Here is a 22,252-nt window from a genome sequence, read left to right as displayed (position 1 = left end):
CGGGCTCCGGGGGGCGGGCCGGCCGGGTCTCGGATTTGGCGGTTCGACTTCAACATGGCCGAAGCGAGCCGCGTCGACGTAGGTAACGAATGTGAGGGAAAAGGGCCTGAGGCCTCGTCCCCGGAATCTGTGCCCTGCAGCCCCGCCATTTCGAGGGTGAAGCTGCTGGACACCATGGTGGACACTTTTCTCCAGAAGCTGGTCGCCGCGGGGAGGTAAGGTGGAGGAAGCCAGTCCGCGGCAGCTCTGGCAGGGAGGCAACTCTCGCAGGAAGGCAACTCTCGCAGGAGGTGAAGGGGCGAGAAGAGGGGGGCTGTCCCGCGGGGGGCTGATTACGCGAGACCGGCGTGGCGGCCGGACGCGCGCAGTCACGTGGGCCTCGGGCTGGCGGGTCATTGGCCGCGCTTAGGACAAGCCCTTCCCGGAAGTCACGTGGTGTTCGCCCGTCCCCGTAACCCGGGGGCGCCAGTTGTTGGGGGCGCCAGCGAGCCCAGTTACTACTGAAACTCCAGGTGGCAGGAAAAACACAGGCTTTGGAATTAGCTCGGGGTTCAAATCCTGACGCAGCAGGGCGTGAGCCAGGCTTAACCGCTCAGTACCAGGGTTCCTCAAAAGAAAATGGCACAATGGCACCCTTTTCAACGGGGCGTTTTGAAAATCGAATCAATAGTAGCTCCCCTGGCAAGACTGCCCATATGTTTTTATACAGGTCTCTCTTTTTTCAGTCTCCTTTTCCTAATAAACCTTTGCGTTTGAAAACCTTTTGCATTTGAAAATGTAAAACAAGAAATGAATAAATACGCTTAAGGTGCTTAGAACAGTGCCTGCCACATAGAAAGCATTGTGTTTTAGTTCTTTTTATGGAAATAATACCTTCTTTAACTGGGTAGTGTGATGACTGTTACCGTAGAAGCGCTTTCTGCCTTAATTTTTATTTTATTTTTAAGATTCATTTATGCATACAAGAGCTGGGGTGCAGGCCAGAGGGAGGAGTGTATGTGAGTGTGTGAGAGAGGATTCATCAGAGACAGAGTGGGCAGCAGAACAGGTGGATCCACTGAACGCTGCTGAGGGAAGCAGTGCAGGCGCGACAAGAGAGGTCTGCTGTGCCATGTGGGTCACCTCCCTGGCCTGCGAAATGGTACTGCAGTAGCTGCGGATAGGTTCATAGTGCTGACGCTTAACCCCTTGAACCAGCAGGGAGGCCCCTTAATTTTTTTTTTACATGAACAAATTGTAACAGTATTGGACACTTTAAAGGAACAGTTCTGCCCATGATCCCACCATCCCAGCACATTAATGCTGAAACCCTTAACAGCATTTCCAGGAAGTTGGTGTCTTGACCACAAGCTGATACCGAATATGCCCTCAGTTTCCTTCAGCCAATAAAAGGAAACAGTTTGAGGAAAAGGAAAGTGGTTTAATTTGTCGACAAATGAGGAGGGCAGCAGACTCATGTCTGAAAGACAACAGTCCTGCACTTTGGCAGAGTGCGGGGGTATTTATACAAAGGGAAAAAAGGGGGGAAGATGGGCAAGGGTCTGCAAAGGGGAGAGGAAAGGGGTCAGCGTAGAGCCGGGTGGATGCCAGCTTACTTTTTCCTTGGAATGCAAGAAGACTATCAAGCAAGGGGGGGATTGCAAGAAATATGGGAAAGACAAACTTGTTAATGCTTATCTGAGAGACTGGTCATAAAAAAGGCAAACTTGTCAAATAAGGGGGAAATTGCAAGAGATGGGGGAAGACAAACTTGTTAATTCTTATCTGAGAGACCAGTCATTTGTAACTGCACCAAACCTCTCCTTCCAGCCCTCTTTCCTCCCCAGTTCTTTGACCTCATCAAGACTCCTGTTTTCTCCTAATCTGCTTTTTTTTTTTAAGATTTTATTTCTTTATGCATAGAAGAGATGGGGTGCAGGCCAGAAAAGTCGGGGGTGGGGAAACTGGGGGGGAGGTGAGAGGATTCACCAAAGACAGAGTGGGGAGCAGAACAGGCAGGTCTACTGAGATACACTGTTGAAGGAGCAGCAGGGGAGACAGGAGAGGTCTGCTATGCCATGTGGGTGAGCTCCCTGGCTGGAGAGCTAACTCAGGCCTTAGCAGTGATAGCCCTGAGACTCAACCCCCAGGCCACCAAGGAGACCCCCCTTCTGGTTTTATTATTCAACCTGTCCTACATAGACACCTTAAGATCCATTTCCTCAGGCTTCCCTGCTGGTGCAAGGGGTTAAGAGGCAACCTGTGAAGCTGTCTGCAGCCACTGCAGTGCGAGTTCTATCCCTGACCAGGTTGCTACCCATATGGCGCAGCAGACCTGTCTTGACTCACCCGCTACTCCCCTCAGCAGTGTATTTCAGTCAGTCTGCCTGTTCTGTTTCCCACTCTGTCTCTGGTGAATCCTCTCACCCCACAACTCTGGCCTGCACCCCAGTTCTTGTATACATAAATAAATAAATCTTTTTTTTTTTTTTAAAGATCCATTACCTCACCCTGATTCACTCAGCAAACATTTGAGTGTCTACTCTCTCGGGTGCTGGGGATGCTTTAAAGAAGACAAGATGCCTTGGAGCTTACATTTAATGCATAAACAAAATAATCACAGAACTTGGTAAGATAATGAACAAGTGATATGATCGCAACTTGGTGGAAAGGAAAGTACTACATAGCAAGGTTAGGAGAACCCCTTCTGAGGAAGTGATGTTGAGCTGAAATTTGAAGAATGATAAGGAACTGACTTTTTGAAGGAAGAACTAAGAGAAAATGTAGCCAAAGGAAACCACTTGTGCAAGGGCCTTGAAATGGTAAGTATAGCCTAGGAATTGGCAAAGGCCTTCTTGGCTACAACATAGTGATCAGTGGGAGAGTAAAAGCAGAGGAGGATGGACAGGCAGGTGATGACATTCTTACCATTTGACAAGTAATTTTGACATTGATAAAATAATTTATAATTATTTTTAGGGACCAGTCATGATACCATCATTATATGTCTAGGCAAGGTTCTCCTCCTTTGTCTTATTTTTTTTTCCTACTACTTGTCCTCCTTTCTCCTTCTCTTAGTTTTCACTTTCTATTGCCTATATGTCCATTTATTAGTTTATTCAGTTGCATATATTTATTGACCATCTACAGTGTCCCAGGGGCTGTGCTAGGAGCTGGATATTCAGCAGTGATCAAGACAGAAAGGTCCCTGGCCTCCTGGAGTAGACATTCCAGTGCCATAAAAAAGACAGGGGCCTCCCTGGTGGCACAAGGGGTTAATTAAGCACAGCACTATGAAGCTATCTGCAGTCTCTGCAGCACGAGTTCAATCCCCTGGCTGGCCAGGGAGCTACCCACACGGCGCAGCAGACCTCTCCTGTCTCACCCGCTGCTCCCCTCAGCAGTGTATTTCAGTCAGTCTGCCTGTTCTGCTCCCCACTCTGTCTTTGGTGAATCCTCTCACCTCGCATACCTCTGACCTGTACCCCAGTTCTTGTATGCACAAATAAATAAATCTTAAAAAAAAAAAAAACCCACCAGGGGGCCTCCCTGTATTGCAAAGGGTTAATTGGCAGCCACTGCAGCAGGAGTTTGATCCCCAGCCAGGGAGCTGACCCATCAGCAGTGTATTTCAGTCAGTCCACCTGTTCTGTTCCCCATTCTATCTCTGATAAATCCTCTCACCCCGTGTACCTCTGGCCTATACCCCAGTTCTTATATGCATAAGTAAATAAATCTTTTTTTAAAAAATGATGAGATTAAAAAAACCACTCAGTGTGAAGGAATTGTGAGCAGTGAGGAGAGGGATCTGGGTCAACACAAGTGCAAAACAGTGACATATTAATATGTTTGTAACCTTCTAAAACAATGTTTTATATGTGTATGTTTCAAGTTTCTGTGAATGATAATTACGTTTCACATCTTTTTTCACTCAATACCATTTAAAAAAATCTCACCATGCACTATAACATGGTTCGGAGCTTCTCAGAGTTGCTTGTCATTTCATGGTCTGCATCCAGCACTTGCCCGTTCTGCCTCGTGGACACCTGGGTGCCTCTAACACCCTCTTCCACAAGTTATGCGAGGGTGGATATCCTTGTACGTCCCCTCCTGGACTTGTACTAGAATTTCTCTGACATCTGTATCAAAGAGGGATCAGAGAGGTTTCACACCTTCCTGTGTATTGTTAGATTGCTTTATGGAAAAGTTATTCCTGTCTCCCACATCCCTGGGCATCCACCATTCTAGCATTTGCCCCTTTGACAGGTTTGAAGGGGTATCTCATTATTGTTTTAATTTGCCTACCCCGATTCCTCATCAGTTTGGAGATTTCCTCATATACTTGTTAGTCATTTGACCGCAGCTTCTGTGAACTGCTTACTCATTTCCTTTTGTTCTTGTTTTCATGTTTTTTTTTTAATTTTTAAAAAAGATTTATTTATTTATGCATACAAGAGCTGGGGTACAGGCCAGAGATGCGGGGGGTGAGAGGATTCACCAGAGACAGCGTGGGGAACAGAACAGGCGGACTGAAATACACTGCTGAGAGAGGAATGGTGGGCGAGTCAGGAGAGGTCTGCTGCGCCATGTGTGTCCCCTCCCTGGCCCGGGATGGAACTCATGCTGCTGTGGCTGCAGATTGCTTCGTAGTGCTGCATCTTAAATCCTTGCGCCACCAGGGAGGCCCCTTTATCAGCTTCAGACTGAAAAAGGAAATATCCTTATTAGATGTTAACTCTGTTAATAATGTCCTTTGAGGAGCAGTAATCCAGGAGGAAAAGCATCCACATCCCCTATTAAATATAATTTTTATCTAATTATATTAAAGTTGCCATTGACTAGTTGACATGTTGTATTTTGTATTCATTTAAGATAACTACTAGTTTGACTTTGAGCTTTTATTTTTTGAATTTGGCTTTTTTTTTTTTTTTTTTTAAGTCTAAAGCATTTTGTGTGTCCTAGAAAGCTTGTCAGCCCAAAGTCCTGTGGCTGGAGCGTCAGCCGTCTGGCAGGTAAGAGATGTGGTGCAGATGAGAGATGTGAGTGGATGTGAGTAGAATGGATTAGAGGGCAACTCGAGGGAAAGGGAAACAGAACGGAGAAACATGTGACTCTTCAGGACGGTGTTTGGCCTGATGGGAAGAAACACTCCCCACTGAGAGTGGAGGGGTGGAGAAACAGGTCCCGGATTGAAATCATGATCTCTGGAGGGGTTCAGTTGGATCCATAAGGCAGCTGACACACTTCTCTTTCTGGCCACCTGAGCCCCCTTCCCTTCCAGCCTGGTAAAACCCCAAGTTTAGTAGTCTACACCCCTGTGCCCTGACATCCAGCCTGCTGAGCAGCTAGTCACCCACCGTGGTCTTAGGTGGCAGCTGGGGGCTGGAGGAGCTGCTGATCCTCATGGCCCAGCCAATTCTCTTCCCTTCTCCAGGGCAGCTGTTGAAAATGTTAATCTCTCTCTGGCCCATTTCCTGCTGCCCGACCCCCTCAGGGAATCATCCCAATACCTAGTTTGTAGAGAATATTGAGGCCACCAGGCAGGAGTTTCTCCGTCTATAAATTTGGCTGTATGCTGCAGGCTGCCTCCCCTTCAGTTGCCTTCCCTTTGTATCCTGGCTTTGGCTTCAGGTCTCTACATTCCAGGCTCTAGTTGTCCACGTCCGGTGGTGGTCTCAGCTTAGAGCAATTCACCGCCATTCCTTTAAGACTAGCCCTTTCCAGGTCATTAATATTCCTTGTTGCTAAATCCTGTGGATATTTTTTCATCTTTATCCTGTTTTCTCTCCTCGTAGCATTGGACTCTGAAAACCACTTCTCTGTCTTGAAAATTTCTCCATTGGTTCCCAACACTGTTCTCTGCTCCTCTACCTCACTGGCTGCCTCTTCTTGGGCTTCATCCACTGCCCCTTATCTGCGAGCATTACCTGTCCTAACTTCACCTCTGCACGTGAATGTTCACATTTGATACCTTGCTGTTGCCGAAAGCCCTTCAGTGGCTGTCCATTGCTCCTTGTCCAAGCCCCCTTACCAAACCCCCAGTTGTGTCTCCCTCCAACCATACTCGGTCATACTAGTTTCATTTCCTGGACTGTCAAGAGCTTTCCCTGCCATCGGGGCATTTGCATTTGCTACTTGCTCCCCCAGGAATGTTTTTTCTCTGTCTCTTCCCTGACCCTCTCTAAAGCCACAGTTATTCTTTATCATGACACCTTGTTTTATTCCCTCGTGTCATAATTCTGCCGAGCAGCAGAAGTGGAGCTTCTGTGTGTAATTTTATTGTCTGCTTGCATGTTTGTTTGTCATCTGCCCCATATAAAATGTACAGTTCTCGAGGACAGGGTCTTCTCTGTCTTGTATGACACTCTCCTTGCTGCTTATCACAGTGCCTGGTACATAACAGACACTGAGAATGTAGGTTTGGAATGAATGAGGATTGCCAAGCTACATCACCTGAGCTTTGACCTTCCTCGCCAGCTCTCTACTACAAGCAATCAATGCTTAGTGTCCTACAGAACCATCAAGCTCAGTATGATAGAAATAGGATTTCACTATTTACCTACTTACTAGGCCAGAGATTTTGGAGTCCTTGTTCACCCCTTCTTGCTTCTCACGTCCAGTCAACCACCAAGCCTTTCTCCTCAACCTCCTCCTTTCCTGAACAACTGCTTTGATTTAGCCCCTCACCATCTCCCTGGATTGTTATACCAACCTCCAAGTTGGCCCTCCAGCCTTAGCCTGGCCCTTCCTGCAGTCTGTGGCTCAAATTTGAGCATGTCCTTCTGCTTAAAATGTTTAATTTGCTCAGGGTTGCTTCCAGAGTCAAACATAAGCTCCTTAGCACAGCGTCTGAGGCTGTTCACTCCTCTGCCTCGCCCACTCTAGCCAGGTCAGGGCTGTGGCTATGGCTTGCACCTGCTTGCAAGTGCAGAGACACCATGCATGCAAGCTCTTTTGCAGCACGAGGCCACCCACTCATTCTACTTGCAGCTTCTCCCTGCTGGGCCATCCTTCCCCTCATTTGACTCAGAAGGAACAGTTAGTTCCACATAGAAAGGACTCATAAATGAGTATGAACACAGACTTTTTTTTTTTTTTTAAAGATTTATTTATTTATTTATACAAGCACTGGGTACAGCCAGAAGCGCGGAAGGGTGAGAGAATTCACCAGAGCCAGAGCAGGGAGCAGAGCAGGCAGAAGGACTGAAGTACACTGCTGAGGGGAGCAGCGGGCAGCAGGAGAGGTCTGCACACCATGTGGGACCCTCCTCCGGTGGCCGGGGAGCAGCCAGGGATCGAACCGGCGCTACAGAGGCTGCGGGCAGCTTCGAAACCCAGAGCTCAACCGCTGCGCCACCGGGGAGGCCCTGAACACAGACTTTAAAGATGCATTAAAATATTGGGTTATGAAGGATTTTTTTTTATTTATTTTTTTAAAGGTTTTTTTTTTTTTTTTTTTAATAGAGGCATGTTTTATTTATTTATTTATTTGTTTGTTTTGTTTATACAAGCACTGGGTACAGTCAGAAGCGCGGGAGGGTGAGAGAATTCACCAGAGCCAGAGCGGGGAGCAGAGCAGGCAGAAGGACCGAAGTACACCGCTGAGGGGAGCAGTGGGCGGCAGGAGAGGTCTGCGCGCCATGTGGGACCCTCCTCTGGTGGCCGGGGAGCAGCCGGGGATCGAACCGGCGCCGCAGAGGCCGCGGGCAGCTTTGCAACCCAGCGCTCAACCGCTGCGCCACCGGGGAGGCCCTGGGTTATGAAGGATTTTTGCTTGAAAAACAGAAAAAATATGTCATGACTTTTCCAACAACCTAAGACTTGACCCTCCCCTGAAGTCTTAGGTTAAAAGTCCTCAATCCCAAAGACCAGGTACTCACACCTGAGTCTCTAAGTAGTAAACATTGATTTATTCACAAAGGGGTATTTTAGACTCTAGAATGATTTCCCCCACAACACAGCATATTTTTTTGATAAATATTACCTTAACTAGGAGGGCACAATATCTCATATAAATAGAGTGACTGGACAATGTCTGGCCTCACTGGGATCTCTGACGGGGCACGCAGACTCAAGCCCCACTGGTCAGTCAGGGTGTTTTCCTTTAATCAGATCAGCTGAGGTACAGACTCCCTAGTCCCCGCTCTCAGGTTGCAGAACAGAAACCTGACCCTGCTGGGGCTGTCATGTGCGACCTCTGCTTCGTCCGGAGAAAGTAAAGGGTTCTTTTCTGTCCTCACAGCCTCCTGCTTCTCAGCCATTCTGTTTAGCTAAAGTAAGCAGATGCGGCTCGCCCTTTCTGCGCTTTGTCACGAATCAGACCCGCCAAGAGAGCCAATTGGTTAGAGGTGTTGGTGGGACCCAGGTGGGTGACCACCGGCACTTATCAGAGGAAGTGGGATCTGCCACAGGATACCCCACTGCAGGGCCCATGTGGTATCAGTCAGTCCAGAGGGGCGACGGGAGCAGGAGGAGATGGATAGGCACAGTGCTTGAGTTCTTGGCTGCTAGGGTGGCCAGTGCCTGCCTTGGTCTGGTCTTCCAGCCTGTATGTGCGGTGAGGAGTATGATTTCTGTAAATTACTTGATGCCTGTGTCCAACAGTGGCCAAGGGAAGAGCGCTAGCTGCAAACATGCATGAGCTAGTTTTAAACTAGTGGCAACGACTGTTGGTGTTCATAGGAAATGGTTCTTCACAGGAAAAGGAGTAGTTTATATATAAGCTGCTGACTAAACAGTACCTCGGAAATGTCCCCCCCCTCTAAATGTGCGGGTGATACGTGCCACTGCAGTGATTCGTTTCTCTCGTATGGGGATGACTCATCACGCTGTGGTGTGGAACCTCAGCCCCTTGTGCTGATTCTCTCTTCGTGTTTCCAGGCCGCCTTCCTCCTGCCACCCCCGCTGTGTCAGCCGTCTGCTCTGCTCTGCTTCCTCCTGAGGCCCTCCTCATACAAAGCCTGAGGAGCTTTCCAAAGTGCAAATCTGATCATATCCCACCTGCTAAAGCTGCTTTTGTAGCTACTCCTGTCAGACACAGTCTGGAGTCTGTGTGTCTGGCCCTGACCGATGTCCCCGCCCCACCACCCCACAGGCTGGGTGTCTTAGGGGACAGAGCACCTGGCCCAGAGCCAAGTGGCCCCACCGTGTCCCAGCTGGTGACCCCGGGCAAGCTGCTCTCTACCTGAGATTCTCAGCTGAAAAGTGGGGATGATGATACTAGAACCTGCCTCACAGAATCACTGTGAAGATGAAACATGTCTCCATAGGTAGAGCACTTAGAACATCGCCTGGTGCTGAGCATTGTCGGGGAGCCTTTGGAGGTTTCACATCATCACAGACATGCCTGCACTGCAAGCTGTTCACAACTGCTTCGGCCTGCTGCTGCCTGCTGGCCCCTCCCACTTCTTTTCATTTTCAGATGGTGCTTCTTCCAGGGAGTCTTCCCTGAGCACCCTGTGAGGCCCTCCTGGCCAGCCATCCTCTTTTTCCTGGGGATTTATCTGTATAATTAAAAAAACAACAGTACCCCCTTTGAGGATGGGGATCATACTGTCTCATCTTTGAATTTGTACCACTGAGTTCTGCTGGCACAGGGTCAGTGCTCAGTGTTTGTCAGATGAATAAATTAATTTAATCACCCTGATAAGCATTTTTTACTTCATACTAATATCTCTCAAATAAGTTTCTTCTCTTCCTTTTTTTCCCCAAAAAATATATTGTAGTTGCAGATTCTCAATCCTAAATTCCTAGCAATTTCCAAAAAAATCTAAGCAATAAAAGGTTAAATTAGGTGCCTTCCTGGTGGCGCAAGGGGTTAAGATGCAACCTATGAAGCAATCTGCAGCCACCATAGCACAAGTTCAATCCCTGGCCAGGGAGCAACCCACATGGGGCAGCAGACCTCTCCTGACTCACCCGCTGCTCCCCTGAACAGTGTATTCAGTCATTCTGCCTGTTCTGTTCCCTACTCTGTCTCTTGTGGATCCTCCCATCCCCCACGCCTCTGGCCTGTATCCCAGTTCTTGTGTGCATAAATAAATAATCCTAAAAAAGCCCAAAAAAAAGGTTAAATTAGCCTGAGACCTAATAATTTAAAGGCATGATTAATTTTTTAAGTTTTTTTTTAAAGATTTATTTATTTATGCATACAAGAACTGGGGTATAGGCCAGAGGTGTGGAAGATGAGAGGATTCACCAGAGACTGTGGGGAGCAGAACAGGCAGATTGACCGAAGTACACTGCTGAGGGGAGCAGCAGGCGAGATAGGAGAGGTCTGCTGCACCATGTGGGTAGCTCTCTGGCTGGCCGGGGATCGAATTTGTGCTACAGTGGCTTCAGACAGCTTCACAGTGCTGCGCTTAACCCCTTGCACCACCAGGGAGGCCCAATTTTTAAGATTTTTAAAAATCATCAGTCACTGGCATCTTATTTTCATCAAGAAACATTTCTGGTTTTCCCCTCTTTTTTTGTCAGTCTTGGGTTGCTAGTGTGCATTGGATCAGAGAAATGTTCCTTCCTTCCTTCCTTTCTTCCTTCCTTCCCTTTCTTTCCTCTTTCTTCCATTCATCCATTCATGCATACAAGAGCTGGGGCACAGGTCAGAGGTGTGGGGGGTGAGAGGACCCACCAGAGACAGAGTGGGGAACAGAACCTTTGCTGAGGCAGACTGACACTGAAATACACTGCTGAGGGAAGCAGCGGCAGAGACAAGGAGAGGTCTGCTGCGCCATGTGGGTTGCTCCCTGGCTGGCCGGGAATCGAACTCTGCTTCAGTGACTGCAGACAGCTTCACAGGTTGCGTCTTAACCCTTGCGCCACCAGGGAGGCCACCAGAGAAACCTTTCTTAATGAAACTGGGTAACTATACAGGTGGGTGTGGGAGGTGCAAAGCGCGAATTTCTGTCCCAAAATTCCCCAGCTTCTATTTGTCTGCTCTGCCCACCATTATTCTTCTTATTCTTATTCTTATTTTTTTTTAAATAGAGGCATGTTTTATTTATTTATTTATGTTTGTTTGTTTGTTTGTTTATACAAGCACTGGGTACAGTCAGAAGCGTGGGAGGGTGAGAGAATTCACCAGAGCCAGAGCGGGGAGCAGAGCAGGCAGAAGGACCGAAGTACACTGCTGAGGGGAGCAGCGGGTGGCAGGAGAGGTCTGCGCGCCTTGTGGGACCCTCCTCTGGTGGCCGGGGAGCAGCCAGGGATCGAACCAGCGCCGCAGAGGCCGCGGGCAGCTTCGCAACCCAGCGCTCAACCGCTGCGCCACCGGGGAGGACCGATTCTTCTTATTATTATTAATTTTAAAAGGACAGGTTATTAGGAAAAGGAAAGGAGAAGATGTTTGCACAGACATAAGCAGGCAGAAGGAGCTGCTGCTGCAGCTTCGCAAAGGGAAAAGTTTTGTGAAGAGAAACACCTGCCTAGTCACCCTCGGGCAGAGAGCTGCCTGCCCGCCATTCCTTTAGCGGGACCGAAGCGCTGGACCCCACGCGCCCTCTGGCGGCCTGTGTGTGAATTGTGTTCAGTTGTGCAGGGCAGGCCTTGCTGTGGACGGACTAGCGTCTGCTGGTCTCTGCCCCTGTCCTGGTGACCTGCACAGCTCACTTGCACATGTAGCTGACAGACCAAAAAGCCTTGATTCTCGACTTAAATAAAGTTAAACTTAAGTGACAACTCAATTTACAGTAAATTTTTAGTGCAGTAAATGAAATGCCTTTTCAGTGAGTTCAAAAACAGTGGAGCATCTCAGATATCACATAATAAGTGTTTTGGAGAGAAAAAATAGCTTAAAATCAGCTAATACAGTCATCTCTGTTTAGAGACTCAGTAAATGTGGTTTCTAAAACCTCTTTTCATTGATGATAGATGTAGCCCTTCCGGGGGCTTTTCTCTGTAGTGGGGGCCACTTAGTTCTTTCTGCAGTGGGGTTGGTATCTGCACGTGCAGTTGCAGCCAAGATGCATTCATCAAGTGCCTGTCTTCAGGGAAAGAGATTCTCACCTTTGCTGAGCCAAGTTACTGACCTGTTCTTGATCTGACAGGTGTGAGAACTGTTCTGAGAATAGTAATAATAATCATAGTTGATGTGGAGCATTTTGATGTGCCCCACCTGTGCTTCATGCTTTATGTCTGTAACCTCGTTAAATCCTTGTAATAATGCTGTGAAGTGTACCTATTTGGTGTTCCCATTTGACTGAGACTCAAAGAGGTAAAGAAGTTGGCCAAGACCACTCAGTTGTTGGGCCTGTATGGTGACCTAGGGGTTAAGTCTCAGCACTATCACCAATACGGCCAGGGTTTGATCCCCAGCCAAGAAGCTACCCACATGGCACAACAGACCTCTCCTGTCTTACCTGCTGGTCTCCTCAGCAGTGTATATCAGTAGAGCTGCCTGTTCTGCTCCCCACTCTTTCTTTTTTTTTTTTTTAAGATTTATTTATATTCATACAAGAGCTGGGGTATAGGCCAGAGGTGTGGCGGGGGAGAGGATTCACCAGAGACAGAGCAGGAACAGAACAAGCAGATCAAGGGCCTCCCGTGGTGGTGCAGCGGTTGAGCGCTGGGCTACGAAGCTGCCCACAGCCTCTGCAGCGCTGGTTCGATCCCCGGCCACCGGTGAGGGTCCCACATGGTGCCACAGACCTCTCCTGCCACGCCCACCGCTCCCCTCAGCAGTGTATTTTGTCAGTTTGCCTGTTCTGCTCCCCGCTCTGGCTCTGGTGAATTCTCTCACCCTCCTGTGCTTCTGACTGTACCCAGTGCTTGTATAAATAAATAAATAAATCTTTAAAAAAAAAAAAAACAAAAAAACCCAAGCAGATCGACCGAAGTACACTGCTGAGGGGAGCAGTGGGCAAGTCAGGAAAATGCTGCGCCATGTGGGTTGCTCCCTGACCAACCAGGGATTAAACTCGTGCTGCAGAGGCTACAGACAGCTTCACAGTGTGTCTTAACCCCTTGCGCCACCAGGGAGGCCCACCCCAATCTGTCTTTGGTGAATCCTTTCACCCCCGCACCTCTGACCTATGCCCCAGTTCTTTGAAAAATAAATAAAAGATCATTTCAATCATTGGTGGCAGAGATAGGATTTTAACGCAGGCAAAAGTACAAGCAGTGTGTCCCCAGAACTTAATAGCTGGGTGGCCCCTATGTACTCTTAGAAGGCCAAGGCTATTCCAGAAGGGGCAGAGGGGGGACTTGGCAGAGCGGCCATGTGGGATTCTATTAGCACCTACCCCCAGGGCCTTGGGGCAGGGAAGAAGAGGGCTGAGGGGACAATTCTGCAGCGTATCCTGTTATGGGCACCCTGGAGACCTGCTGACATTGTGATGGCACCACTGTCCACAAGGATATTGCAGCAGGGTGAGAAGATAAAATCAGCAGTTTCGATGGTTGTGAATGTTTCTAGAGTGCATCGCTTTTCCTGCTTGTGAATTTAGGGGAAACCCACAGTGGTATTCAAGCCATTGCCAAGTCTGTGTTGGTTCTCAGGGAAGGAGTCACAGGGGAAGGAACAACAGGAGGGGAAGCGGAAGAAGGGGTGTCAACACCCACAAACTTCTAGTTACGAGACAGGTAAGTCCTGAGGCTTGATGCATCGCCTGATGAACACTGCTGTGTGCTGTGCTGGGAAGTTGTTAGTGTAGTGGGGAGAAATGTCCAGGTGAGGCCAGAGGCGCTGGGATGAAAGAATCCACCTGAGACAGTGGAGAACAGAAAAGGTGGATTTATTGACATACACTACTAAGAGAAGCAGCAGACCAGATGAGAGGTCTGAGCCTTTCTTAAACTCTGTTTTCATGGGCTTTCTAACTGGGGGCACCAGTTTGCACTTGCTATCTGCATGTCTGGTCTTGGCCTTTGACATAGAAACATGTCCTGGCCTTTGCTTCTATAATCCTGGAGCTGGGCTGGCTTTTCCAGATGTGGTAGTTGGTCTGTGGCCTTGTCCCCAAGGCAGCCTTATCCATTCCCTCATCTCTCCGGCCTCCCAAACCAGCCTGCTGGGTCCAGAGTGGGGGTTTAGTTTTTAACCTTATTGAATGGTCCCCTGACAGTTAAGAGAGTAGATCCTTAGAATTGTCATCACAAGAAAAAGAATTTTTCTTTGTATCTATATGAATTGATGGCTGTTATGTAAACTTCCTGTGGCGATCATCTTAGTGTGGTCATATCTGCTGTCTGCCTTACCCTCACCCTGTGCTGTGCAGCAGCCACCCCCGGGCAGGGGCAGGACTTGCCTCCCATGCTCATTGACTTGGCCTCGAATCTGCCTGCCTTTCACCTTGTCCTTGAGGCCTGAGCTCCCTGTCTTATGTATTTGTATGCCTGTGTGTGTATATGGGGCGTGGAGGTGGGTTTCCTTCACTTTCAGTGGATTCTCACATGCCGGTGGGACATGGGAAGAATCTCACGGGCAACTCTGGTGGGCAGAACTTGCTGCACCCCGCCCTCTGCCCTCTCTGCTGCCAGTGGCCTGCATGAGGAGAGGGCCTGGCTCAGCCCTCTGCCTGTTGAGTTGGCTGGGAGGAGAAACAGGATCTCCCACATCCAAGCCAAATTCGTTTCAAGCCATAATTACCCAGTTTCGACTCCAGTCCTTCTTGGCCTGGTGTCACGTGTCCTCTCTGTAGCCACAGGCTGCGTGGCTTGTGGGGCAGCAGCAAAACAACCAGATGTCTGGGGCCCTGCTCTCGGGACCGAGGCTGGCCCCCAAGTGTACTGATATTAAACTTGTACCATCTAGTGGTGAGACTGTCCCCCTCACCCACAGGGGGGATGCTCACAGCCGGCTCTGCAGACTGTGCCCTGGCTTGCACTGTTTCTGAAGCTCCCAACATAATGCCACTAAATACGCAAGTGAAGGCGGGCCACAGCGCACCTTCCTACAGTATTTCTTCAGACAAACACGGTGGAAGTCCCCCAAGAGCCAAGTAAAACATGGTGGAATGGTCAGGAAATCGTATATTTGGAGTAGTTAGTACTTTATTTTTAACATAACTCGTTTACGTTGGTGCGATTGAACACTCAATAATCTCTGTTTAATGACTGTCTCTTGGATTTCCTGAACATTTCACAATTTTCTCCTGCGAGCCACTGTGAAGGGACGCCAGCATACCGCTGCCTCGCTCCCCCTGTTTCAAATCCCTTTGTTGGGGGATAGGAATTGGTTAGGGGGCTGGAGAATTGTGAGAACAGAGGGGCCCGGCCGTGATTCCCTTGGCAGGGCTGGAGGCTGTGCCGTGGGGTACTGTGGAGTCTCCCATACCTGACTCCCATTCATCAGGGGCCCCCAGCCTGGTCCACAGGGCCCCGCAGTGAAGCATAGATGGGAGCTTTGACGTGTTTGAGGCTCCTTGGTGACACACTTTCTGCAGTTCACTTGAACGTCCAGCCTAAACATGATCCCCATGGTACTCTGAGCCCATGGCCCTTTTCTTCAGAGCCCTCCCCACGGACACCCTTCCCCGCTGCTGCCTCTGCCTCTCTGGAAGCTCCAGAAGGGCACATCCCTGAGCAACCCACATAGGGCAGTGACTCAAATATCTGGGGCAGGGGAAGGGCCTAAGGGAGCAGGCAGAAAGATGGACAAGAAAAGGAGGGAGAGGAAATGTAACTTATTTGAGTTTGTTGGAGAAGCGTGGCCACTGGGAGTGCGCAGACTCTCTTTGGTTCCTCTGGCTGCGAGGATGCATGGATGGCACTCTCGCTGCCCCTGACACAGACTTGATTTTAAACTGATAAGAACAGATAGTGCATTTGATCTTAGCAAAAAGGCCAAGAAGGATAGACCTAATTTTATTTATTTATTTATTTTTAAAGATTTATTATTTATTTATTTATTTATTTTTTAATTTATAGAGGCATGTTTTATTTATTTGTTTGTTTGTTTGTTTGTTTGTTTTGTTTATACAAGCACTGGGTACAGTCAGAAGCGCGGGAGGGTGAGAGAATTCACCAGAGCCAGAGCGGGGAGCAGAGCAGGCAGAAGGACCGAAGTACACTGCTGAGGGGAGCAGCGGGCGGCACGAGAGGTCTGCGTGCCATGTGGAACCCTCCTCTGGTGGCCGGGGAGCAGCCGGGGATCGAACCGGCGCCGCAGAGGCCGCGGGCAGCTTCGCAACCCAGCGCTCAACCGCTGCGCCACCTGGGAGGCCCTATTTATTTATTTATTTATACACGCACTGGGTACAGTCAGAAGCGCAGGCGGGTGAGAGGATTCACCAGAGCCAGAGCGGGGAACAGAACAGGCAGACTGACGAAATACACTGCTCAGGGAAGGAGCGGGCAGCAGGAGAGGTCTGCGCGCCATGTGGGACCCTTGCTGGCGGTCGAGGATCGAACTGGCGCTGCAGAGGCTGCGGGCAGCTTTGCAGCCCGGAGCTCAACTGCTGCGCCACAGGGGAGACCCTAGACCTGATTTTAAATGGCTTGAAACATAAGAGAAATCCACGACCTCACTAGCCCGAAGCCCCAAGGCAGGGTGCCTCCCTGGTGGTACTTTCAGACACCCCTTTTGTCTCCTTCTGTGCTGCCTTCCCAGGGTGCAGACTACCTTCAGACCAGTGTCCTGGCTATAGTATCGTCCTCAGAAATAGTTTCTTCTTATGCAGCTCTTTTTTTTTTTTTTTTTAAGATTTATTTATTTATTTATACAAGCACTGGGCACAGTCAGAAGCACAGGAGGGTGAGAGAATTCACCAGAGCCAGAGCAGAGAGCAGAACAGGCAGAAGGACCGAAGTACACTGCTGAGGGGAGCAGCGGGTGGCAGGAGAGGTCTGCGTGCCATGTGGGACCCTCCTCCGGTGGCCGGGGAGCAGCCGGGGATCGAACCGGCGCTGCAGAGGTTGCGGGCAGCTTCACAGCCCAGCGCTCAACCTCTGCGCCACTGGGGAGGCCCTTATGCAGCTCTTTTTAAGAGAAAGGGATGCCCCACTGCCACCCCAGCCCCCTGTGACCATGTACCCTGTCCCATAGCCTAGCCTTGCCAGGGGGCTGAGCGACCAGAGGTTCTCAGTGAGGTGTCCAGAGCCACAACTCCAGGGAGCATGTCCAGCCAGCTGAATTGTAATAAACCCTCCTGGTGGTTTGAAGCTCTGTCAAGTTTAACAACTGGGGCTGAATGAATTGTGACCCACGCTGAGGGGACGTCCCTGAACTCCAGTGGGGTACCACTGAGAGGGGAATAGAGCCCTGAGCCAGCCCCAGTGACTGGAGCTGCCAGTGAGACGTTCTGCAGCCACTGCCTCTAGCCAGGGCAGGAAGTAGACCGAGCTTGGAGATGAGAGGCAGCGGTGCCCAGGCAAGAACCATGCTGGACCCGACTCGCCTTTGCCTTCTCCCTCCCTCCAGCTACCAGAGATTCACTGACTGTTACAAGCGCTTCTACCAGCTGCAGCCTGAGCTGACACAGCGGATCTACGACAAGTTTATAACGCAGCTGCAGACATCCATCCGGGTGAGTGGCGAGACCCAGCAGGCGCCGTTGGCTTGAGTCCCGTCTCCAGGTTGTCAGTCCTGAGGGCAGAGACCTGGCTCTGGGCCCCTCCTTGGCCTCACCCCCAGAATTGTCCTCTGAGCCCAACAGGCTGTGGGCCGTCATCCCTCCCCCGCTGTGCTGTGGGCATCTTAAATGCCCCTTCTCTCCTTGTCCGGTATCATAATTGCAGGTTTATGTGCCGTCTGCTCCACTAGCCCTTGGGAGCTCCGGGGACAGGGTGGGGTCTCGCCTCTTTGTCTCTCCAGCATCTGCTGCAGCCAAGGCACAGGGAGCTGCTTGGCGGGGTGTTGGATAAAGTGAAACAGCTCCCCACAGGGAGTGTGAAAACCGAGAGGATCCCATTCCTAACTCAGGATCTGTGATCTCTCTAGAGTTAAATTTCTGTGCTGTTACATTCCAGAATGGGCCTACTAAGCATCCAAATGTGTGTGGTGTTTGCAAAAGATGCCATGGGTGTGGGCAAGAGCAACGGCCGGAGCATTCAGAGGTGATGGCAGAAGGAGAGACACCTGCAGGCTTTTTAAGTGTTCTGTTTTATCATTTTCTTAATGATAAAAGTCACATGTTATAGAAAAGTTGGAATATTTATATAAAGAAACAGAAGAGAAATTAGCCAAATCTGGGGCCTCCCTGGTGGCACAAGGAATTAAGATGCAACCTATGAAGCTGTTGGCAGCCACTGCAGCATGAGTTCAATGCCCGGCCAGGGAGCTACCCACATGGCGCAGCAGACCTCTCCTGACTAGACCGCTGCTCCCCTCAGCAGTGTATTTCGGTCATTCCACCTGTTCTGCTCCCCACTTTGTCTCTGCTGAATCTTCTCACCCCCTGCACCTCTGGCCTGCACCCCGGCTCTTGTATGCATAAAAAAAAAATCTTTAAAAGAAAAAAAAATTAGTCAAATCTTACTAAGTGTTGCTAGCAGTTTACGTGTTTCTACATGGGCTTCTTTGGAATCCTTACAGTTGTTATCTCCTCCCTCCTCTTCAGGAGGAAATCTCTGAAATCAAAGTGGAGGGGAATCTGGAAGCCATCTTGAACGCCTTGGATACAATTGTGGAAGAAGGCAAAGATCGAAAGGAGGCGGCCTGGTAAGAGGGGCTCACAGGAAAGAGGCCACCTTTCAAACAAATGCCAAACAGTAGCCCAAGCCAGTGAAAAATGGCCCCAGTAGGGGAGGAGAAGCCCCCCAAGGGAAAGCTTCCTGGGGGAGCTCACTTCAGAACCACCTGGCCTGGGGGAGAAGGGATGGAGGGAATCTTGGGTTGGTTAGGCCGGGTGGGCATGGGTTTTTCTTCACTTGCCCATTCAGCAGGTATCTAGGGAGCATCCAGTATATTCCTGTGAACTATTTTAGATGCCAGAGATTCAGCAGTGAACAAGACACAAGCCCCTCCTCTCCTGGAGCTGCCGCTTTAGCAGGTGGCTGGGCAGCCTGCTGTGGCCCGTGCAGAGGAGGGGGCCGGGGTGAGGAGTGGAGAGGAGAGGCGTCCGTCCAAGACCTCGAGCCGCCTGACTCTGCCTCCTACAACCCTCCCCTGTCAGTGCAGGCTCCTAGGCCAGGGGAGAAGATGCCTTTCCTGTGCTTTTGACCTTAATACTTAAGAGGATTAAATTTTATAACTGAAAAATCATTTTTTTAAAGAACCCAGAGGGGCTTTTACCCCATTCCCCATCAGAACGGACCCATCTCTTCCCTCTGGGCTTTTGGCGCCCTTAACCTCACCTCCCACACCTGCTCCGTATCCGCCCACATGAGCCAGCATGTCTGCGGGGCTGGGCCTGAGACGGTTCATTCTGCCCCCGTCACTCCAGCTCACATTCTGATGGCCGGGTGCGCAGCAGGGTGGGTGGTCACAGGGACAGCAGCAGGGCTAAAAAGTGGCTTCTAGCCCTGGCGTGGCAGTGGTGGGAAGGAGAATAGGTCTAGGGTGGGGAAGGCTGAGGTAAGGCCTGGTGGATTCCTGGGCACTGCAGCAGAGGGACAGCAGGTCCGTGGTCCCATGCAGAGCAGGGGCCAAGCAGCTGGGTCTTGGGAGGCAGATGGGACCACCGTGAGGCCTGGGAAGCCAGCCTAGCTTGAGACCCGAGGGGGCATGTGCCCAATAGGCTTGACAGTGGAGCCCTCGCTCCACACGTCCTCCCCTCCCATCCTCTCTGCCCATCGTGGCCCCAGGCGCCCTAGCGGGATCCCAGAGAAAGACATGCGCAGCGCCTTGCTGCCCTACTTCCTGCAGCAGAGGGACACCCTGCAGCGCCGCGTGCAGAAGCAAGAGGTGGAGAACAGGCAGCTGGCAGACGCCATCCTGGCCGGGCGCAAGCAGGTAGAGGAGCTGCAGCTGCGGAGCTGGGCGCAGCAGCAGGCCTGGCAGGTGAGTGCCCTGAGCAGAGAAAGGAGCCCCAGGGAGGGCAGCCACTTGCTCCTCATGTCAGCCAGCCTACCTCTGTAGCTCCCCGTGTGACCACTGCGCAGGCCTGTAAAGTGTCACATGCTGGAGTGTGCCCTCTATGCAGCCCTGCCTGTCCTGGGAGGGTGACTTTAATGTTTGAAAGTTGCCCCATGTCTCTTGGGACCAAGTGGGTGACTTGGGCAGAGGGTCATCAGGCAGGTGACAGGGGTGGCAGGTGTGGCTGCAGAGATGAGACAGGTTTTCTTACTGGCTCGCAACATGCTTCCAAAAGAGGCTTTCTAGGGCCTCCCCAGTGGCACAACGGGTTAAGCACAGTGCTGTGAAGCTGTCCACAGCCTCTGCAGTGCGGGTTCGATTCCCGGCCAGCCAGGGAGATTCCTACATGGCGTGGCAGACCTCTCCTGTCACACCCGCTGCTCCCCTCAGCAATGTCTTCCGTCCTTCTGCCAGTTCTGCTCCCCACTCTGTCTCTGGTGAATCTTCTCACCCTCCCACACCTCTGACCTGTATCCCAGCTATTGTATAAATAAAAAATAAATCTAAAAAAAAAAAAGGGGGGCCTCCCTGGTGGCGCAGGCGGTTGAGCGCCGCACTGTGAAGCTGTCCACAGCCTCTGCAGTGTGGGTTGGATCCCGGCTGGCCGGTGAGAATCCCACATGGTGCAGCAGACCTCTCCTGTCATGCCCACTGCTCTGCCTCAGCAGTGTATTTCGTCAGTCTGCCTGTTCTGTTCCCTGCTCTATCTCTGGTGAATCCTCTCACCCTCCCGCACATCTGGCCTGTACCCCAGTTCGAGTATAAAATAAATAAATCTTAAAAAAACAAACAAACAAACAAAAAAAGAGGCTTTCTAGGCGGGCTTGACGGTAACACACTGTCACTTCATTTAACTTGTCACTGAGCCAGTCACCTTGTCTACTTAGAGACACTTGGCTGCTCCCTTCTTGAGGCAGGCCCTCCTGTGTCTTAGGGCCCCACGCCCATGTGGGATCTTGGTCGCCTCTTCCCAAGACCAGTCAGCTCAGCCACCCTTGCTCAGTAAGGCCTGTCCTGTGCAGGAGGAGGGACCCAGCTCAGTCCCCTGCTCCCCACCCCGCTGTCTCCCCAGCAGCAGGGGACTGAGCTGCAGACACCATGGCCCTCCTGGCCCCTCAGCCTGGTTCTGTCTGGTGGGGCTGGTTCCACAGCTCTGAGTTGTGTCTTGGTGCTCTTGAGGCCACCCTGCTGGGTCCTTAGACAAAATGCTGCTCTGCATTGCTACTCCACCTCCTTGAGGCCAGCACCCCCTCCCCAGCAAGGCCATGCTTCTGTACTGGTCCAGTAACGAATGCTCCCAGGGCCGGCCAGCTCTGAATAAGTCATCTATAGTGAGGGGGCTCAGAGCTCCCTGCTCCTACAGCCACACCTTACCCCACAGATCCAGGGCCCAGCCGCTGCTTGAAGTGGGCCTGCAGGATTGTGTTCGTGAGGCTCTAGTAGGGGAGCTTTAGAGAGCTGTTTTCATCATGGTTCAATATTGGTAGCCCAGCTGAAAGACTACTTAATTCAAGAAAATTCCTCTGCTCTGATTCCCCTGTTGGGGCCTCAGGTGGGAAAAGGGGAGGGCCATGGGGCACTTGGGGGCCCTAATGAGGACCAGCTCTGCTCTGGGGAGGCTCAGCCTACATGGGTCACGGCACCCAAATTGCCATAACTCCTGCTTAGCAGGGGGAACTTCCCAGCATGCCCCACTGGGCTTGGACATGAGCTCCAGACCCCTTCCCTTTCAACCTCAGGGGACACTTGGCATGGAATCAAGGACAGCTTGATTGGTTTGAATGTCCACATTTGTTCATTCTGCTGATTTCAGGCTCTGCACAGAGAACAGAAGGAGCTGTTGGCTGTGCTGCGGGAGCCCGAGTGAGGCGGCCAGACCTGGGAGCAGAGGGCAGTCAAGGTCAAGGGCCTGTGGCTGGCGTGCTGGCCTGGGATGAGCTGCCTCTGGGAACAGCTGCAGTGGGGCCCTGTCCCTAAGCAGTGCTGGAACTTGCTGGAGGACCAGTCCTGAGGAGTCCCACACCACTGTGCCTTTGGGGCTCCCTCTGGGTTACTCATACTGACATTACCTTCAGAACCAACTGTTTTCTTCTCACATGAAGATCCTCACCAGTCACCCCTCTAGGTGACCCGCCCCCTCAAGCATGTGCATGCCCTGCAGGTCTGCGCCTCCCAGGCCCTGCCTTGGGAATCTGGTTTCAGTCTCCACTGATTGCCCCCTTGCTGGCCAACCCCAGGGCCTTTGCCATGTTCTCCCCACATCCGTAAATAAACTTCCTCCCCACACTATAATCTGAGGATGCTTCCTCTGCCTGGGCCTCT

The 22,252-nt window shown here is 50.8% G+C and overlaps 1 protein-coding gene across 2 annotated transcripts; it reads left to right on the top strand.

Moving 5' to 3' along the window:
- The first annotated feature begins 10 nt into the window (after positions 1 to 10).
- On the top strand, positions 11 to 22,239 carry PMF1 (polyamine modulated factor 1). Of its 2 annotated transcripts, XM_054691749.1 has the most exons (6): positions 2,490 to 2,801; positions 4,942 to 4,991; positions 17,336 to 17,441; positions 18,474 to 18,574; positions 19,660 to 19,855; positions 21,744 to 22,239. In XM_054691749.1, exons 1-6 carry the CDS (start codon positions 2,799 to 2,801, stop codon positions 21,795 to 21,797), a joined length of 510 nt encoding a protein of 169 aa, XP_054547724.1. In that variant the 5' UTR covers positions 2,490 to 2,798; the 3' UTR covers positions 21,798 to 22,239. The 2 variants fall into 2 exon arrangements, with proteins under 2 accessions (XP_037356870.1, XP_054547724.1); XM_037500973.2 differs by lacking the exons at positions 2,490 to 2,801; positions 4,942 to 4,991 and adding an exon at positions 11 to 215 and having other exon boundaries at positions 21,744 to 22,237.
- The last annotated feature ends 13 nt before the right edge of the window (positions 22,240 to 22,252 follow it).

Source organism: Talpa occidentalis, unplaced genomic scaffold, assembly GCF_014898055.3.
Source record: "Talpa occidentalis isolate TD23 unplaced genomic scaffold, MPIMG_talOcc4v2.1 talOcc4.9, whole genome shotgun sequence".
In the NCBI taxonomy this organism is placed as follows: Eukaryota; Metazoa; Chordata; class Mammalia; order Eulipotyphla; family Talpidae; genus Talpa; species Talpa occidentalis.
This window is presented reverse-complemented; position numbering and strand designations above follow the sequence as displayed.

Bases quoted from the DNA above. Each gene is read 5' to 3' on its own strand.
- PMF1 (XM_037500973.2), top strand. From the start codon at position 55: ATGGCCGAAGCGAGCCGCGTCGACGTAGGTAACGAATGTGAGGGAAAA. The intron at 17,442-18,473 runs GTGAGTGGCGAG...CCTCCTCTTCAG, and splicing joins AGCTGCAGACATCCATCCGG to GAGGAAATCTCTGAAATCAA. The intron at 18,575-19,659 runs GTAAGAGGGGCT...TCGTGGCCCCAG, and splicing joins GATCGAAAGGAGGCGGCCTG to GCGCCCTAGCGGGATCCCAG.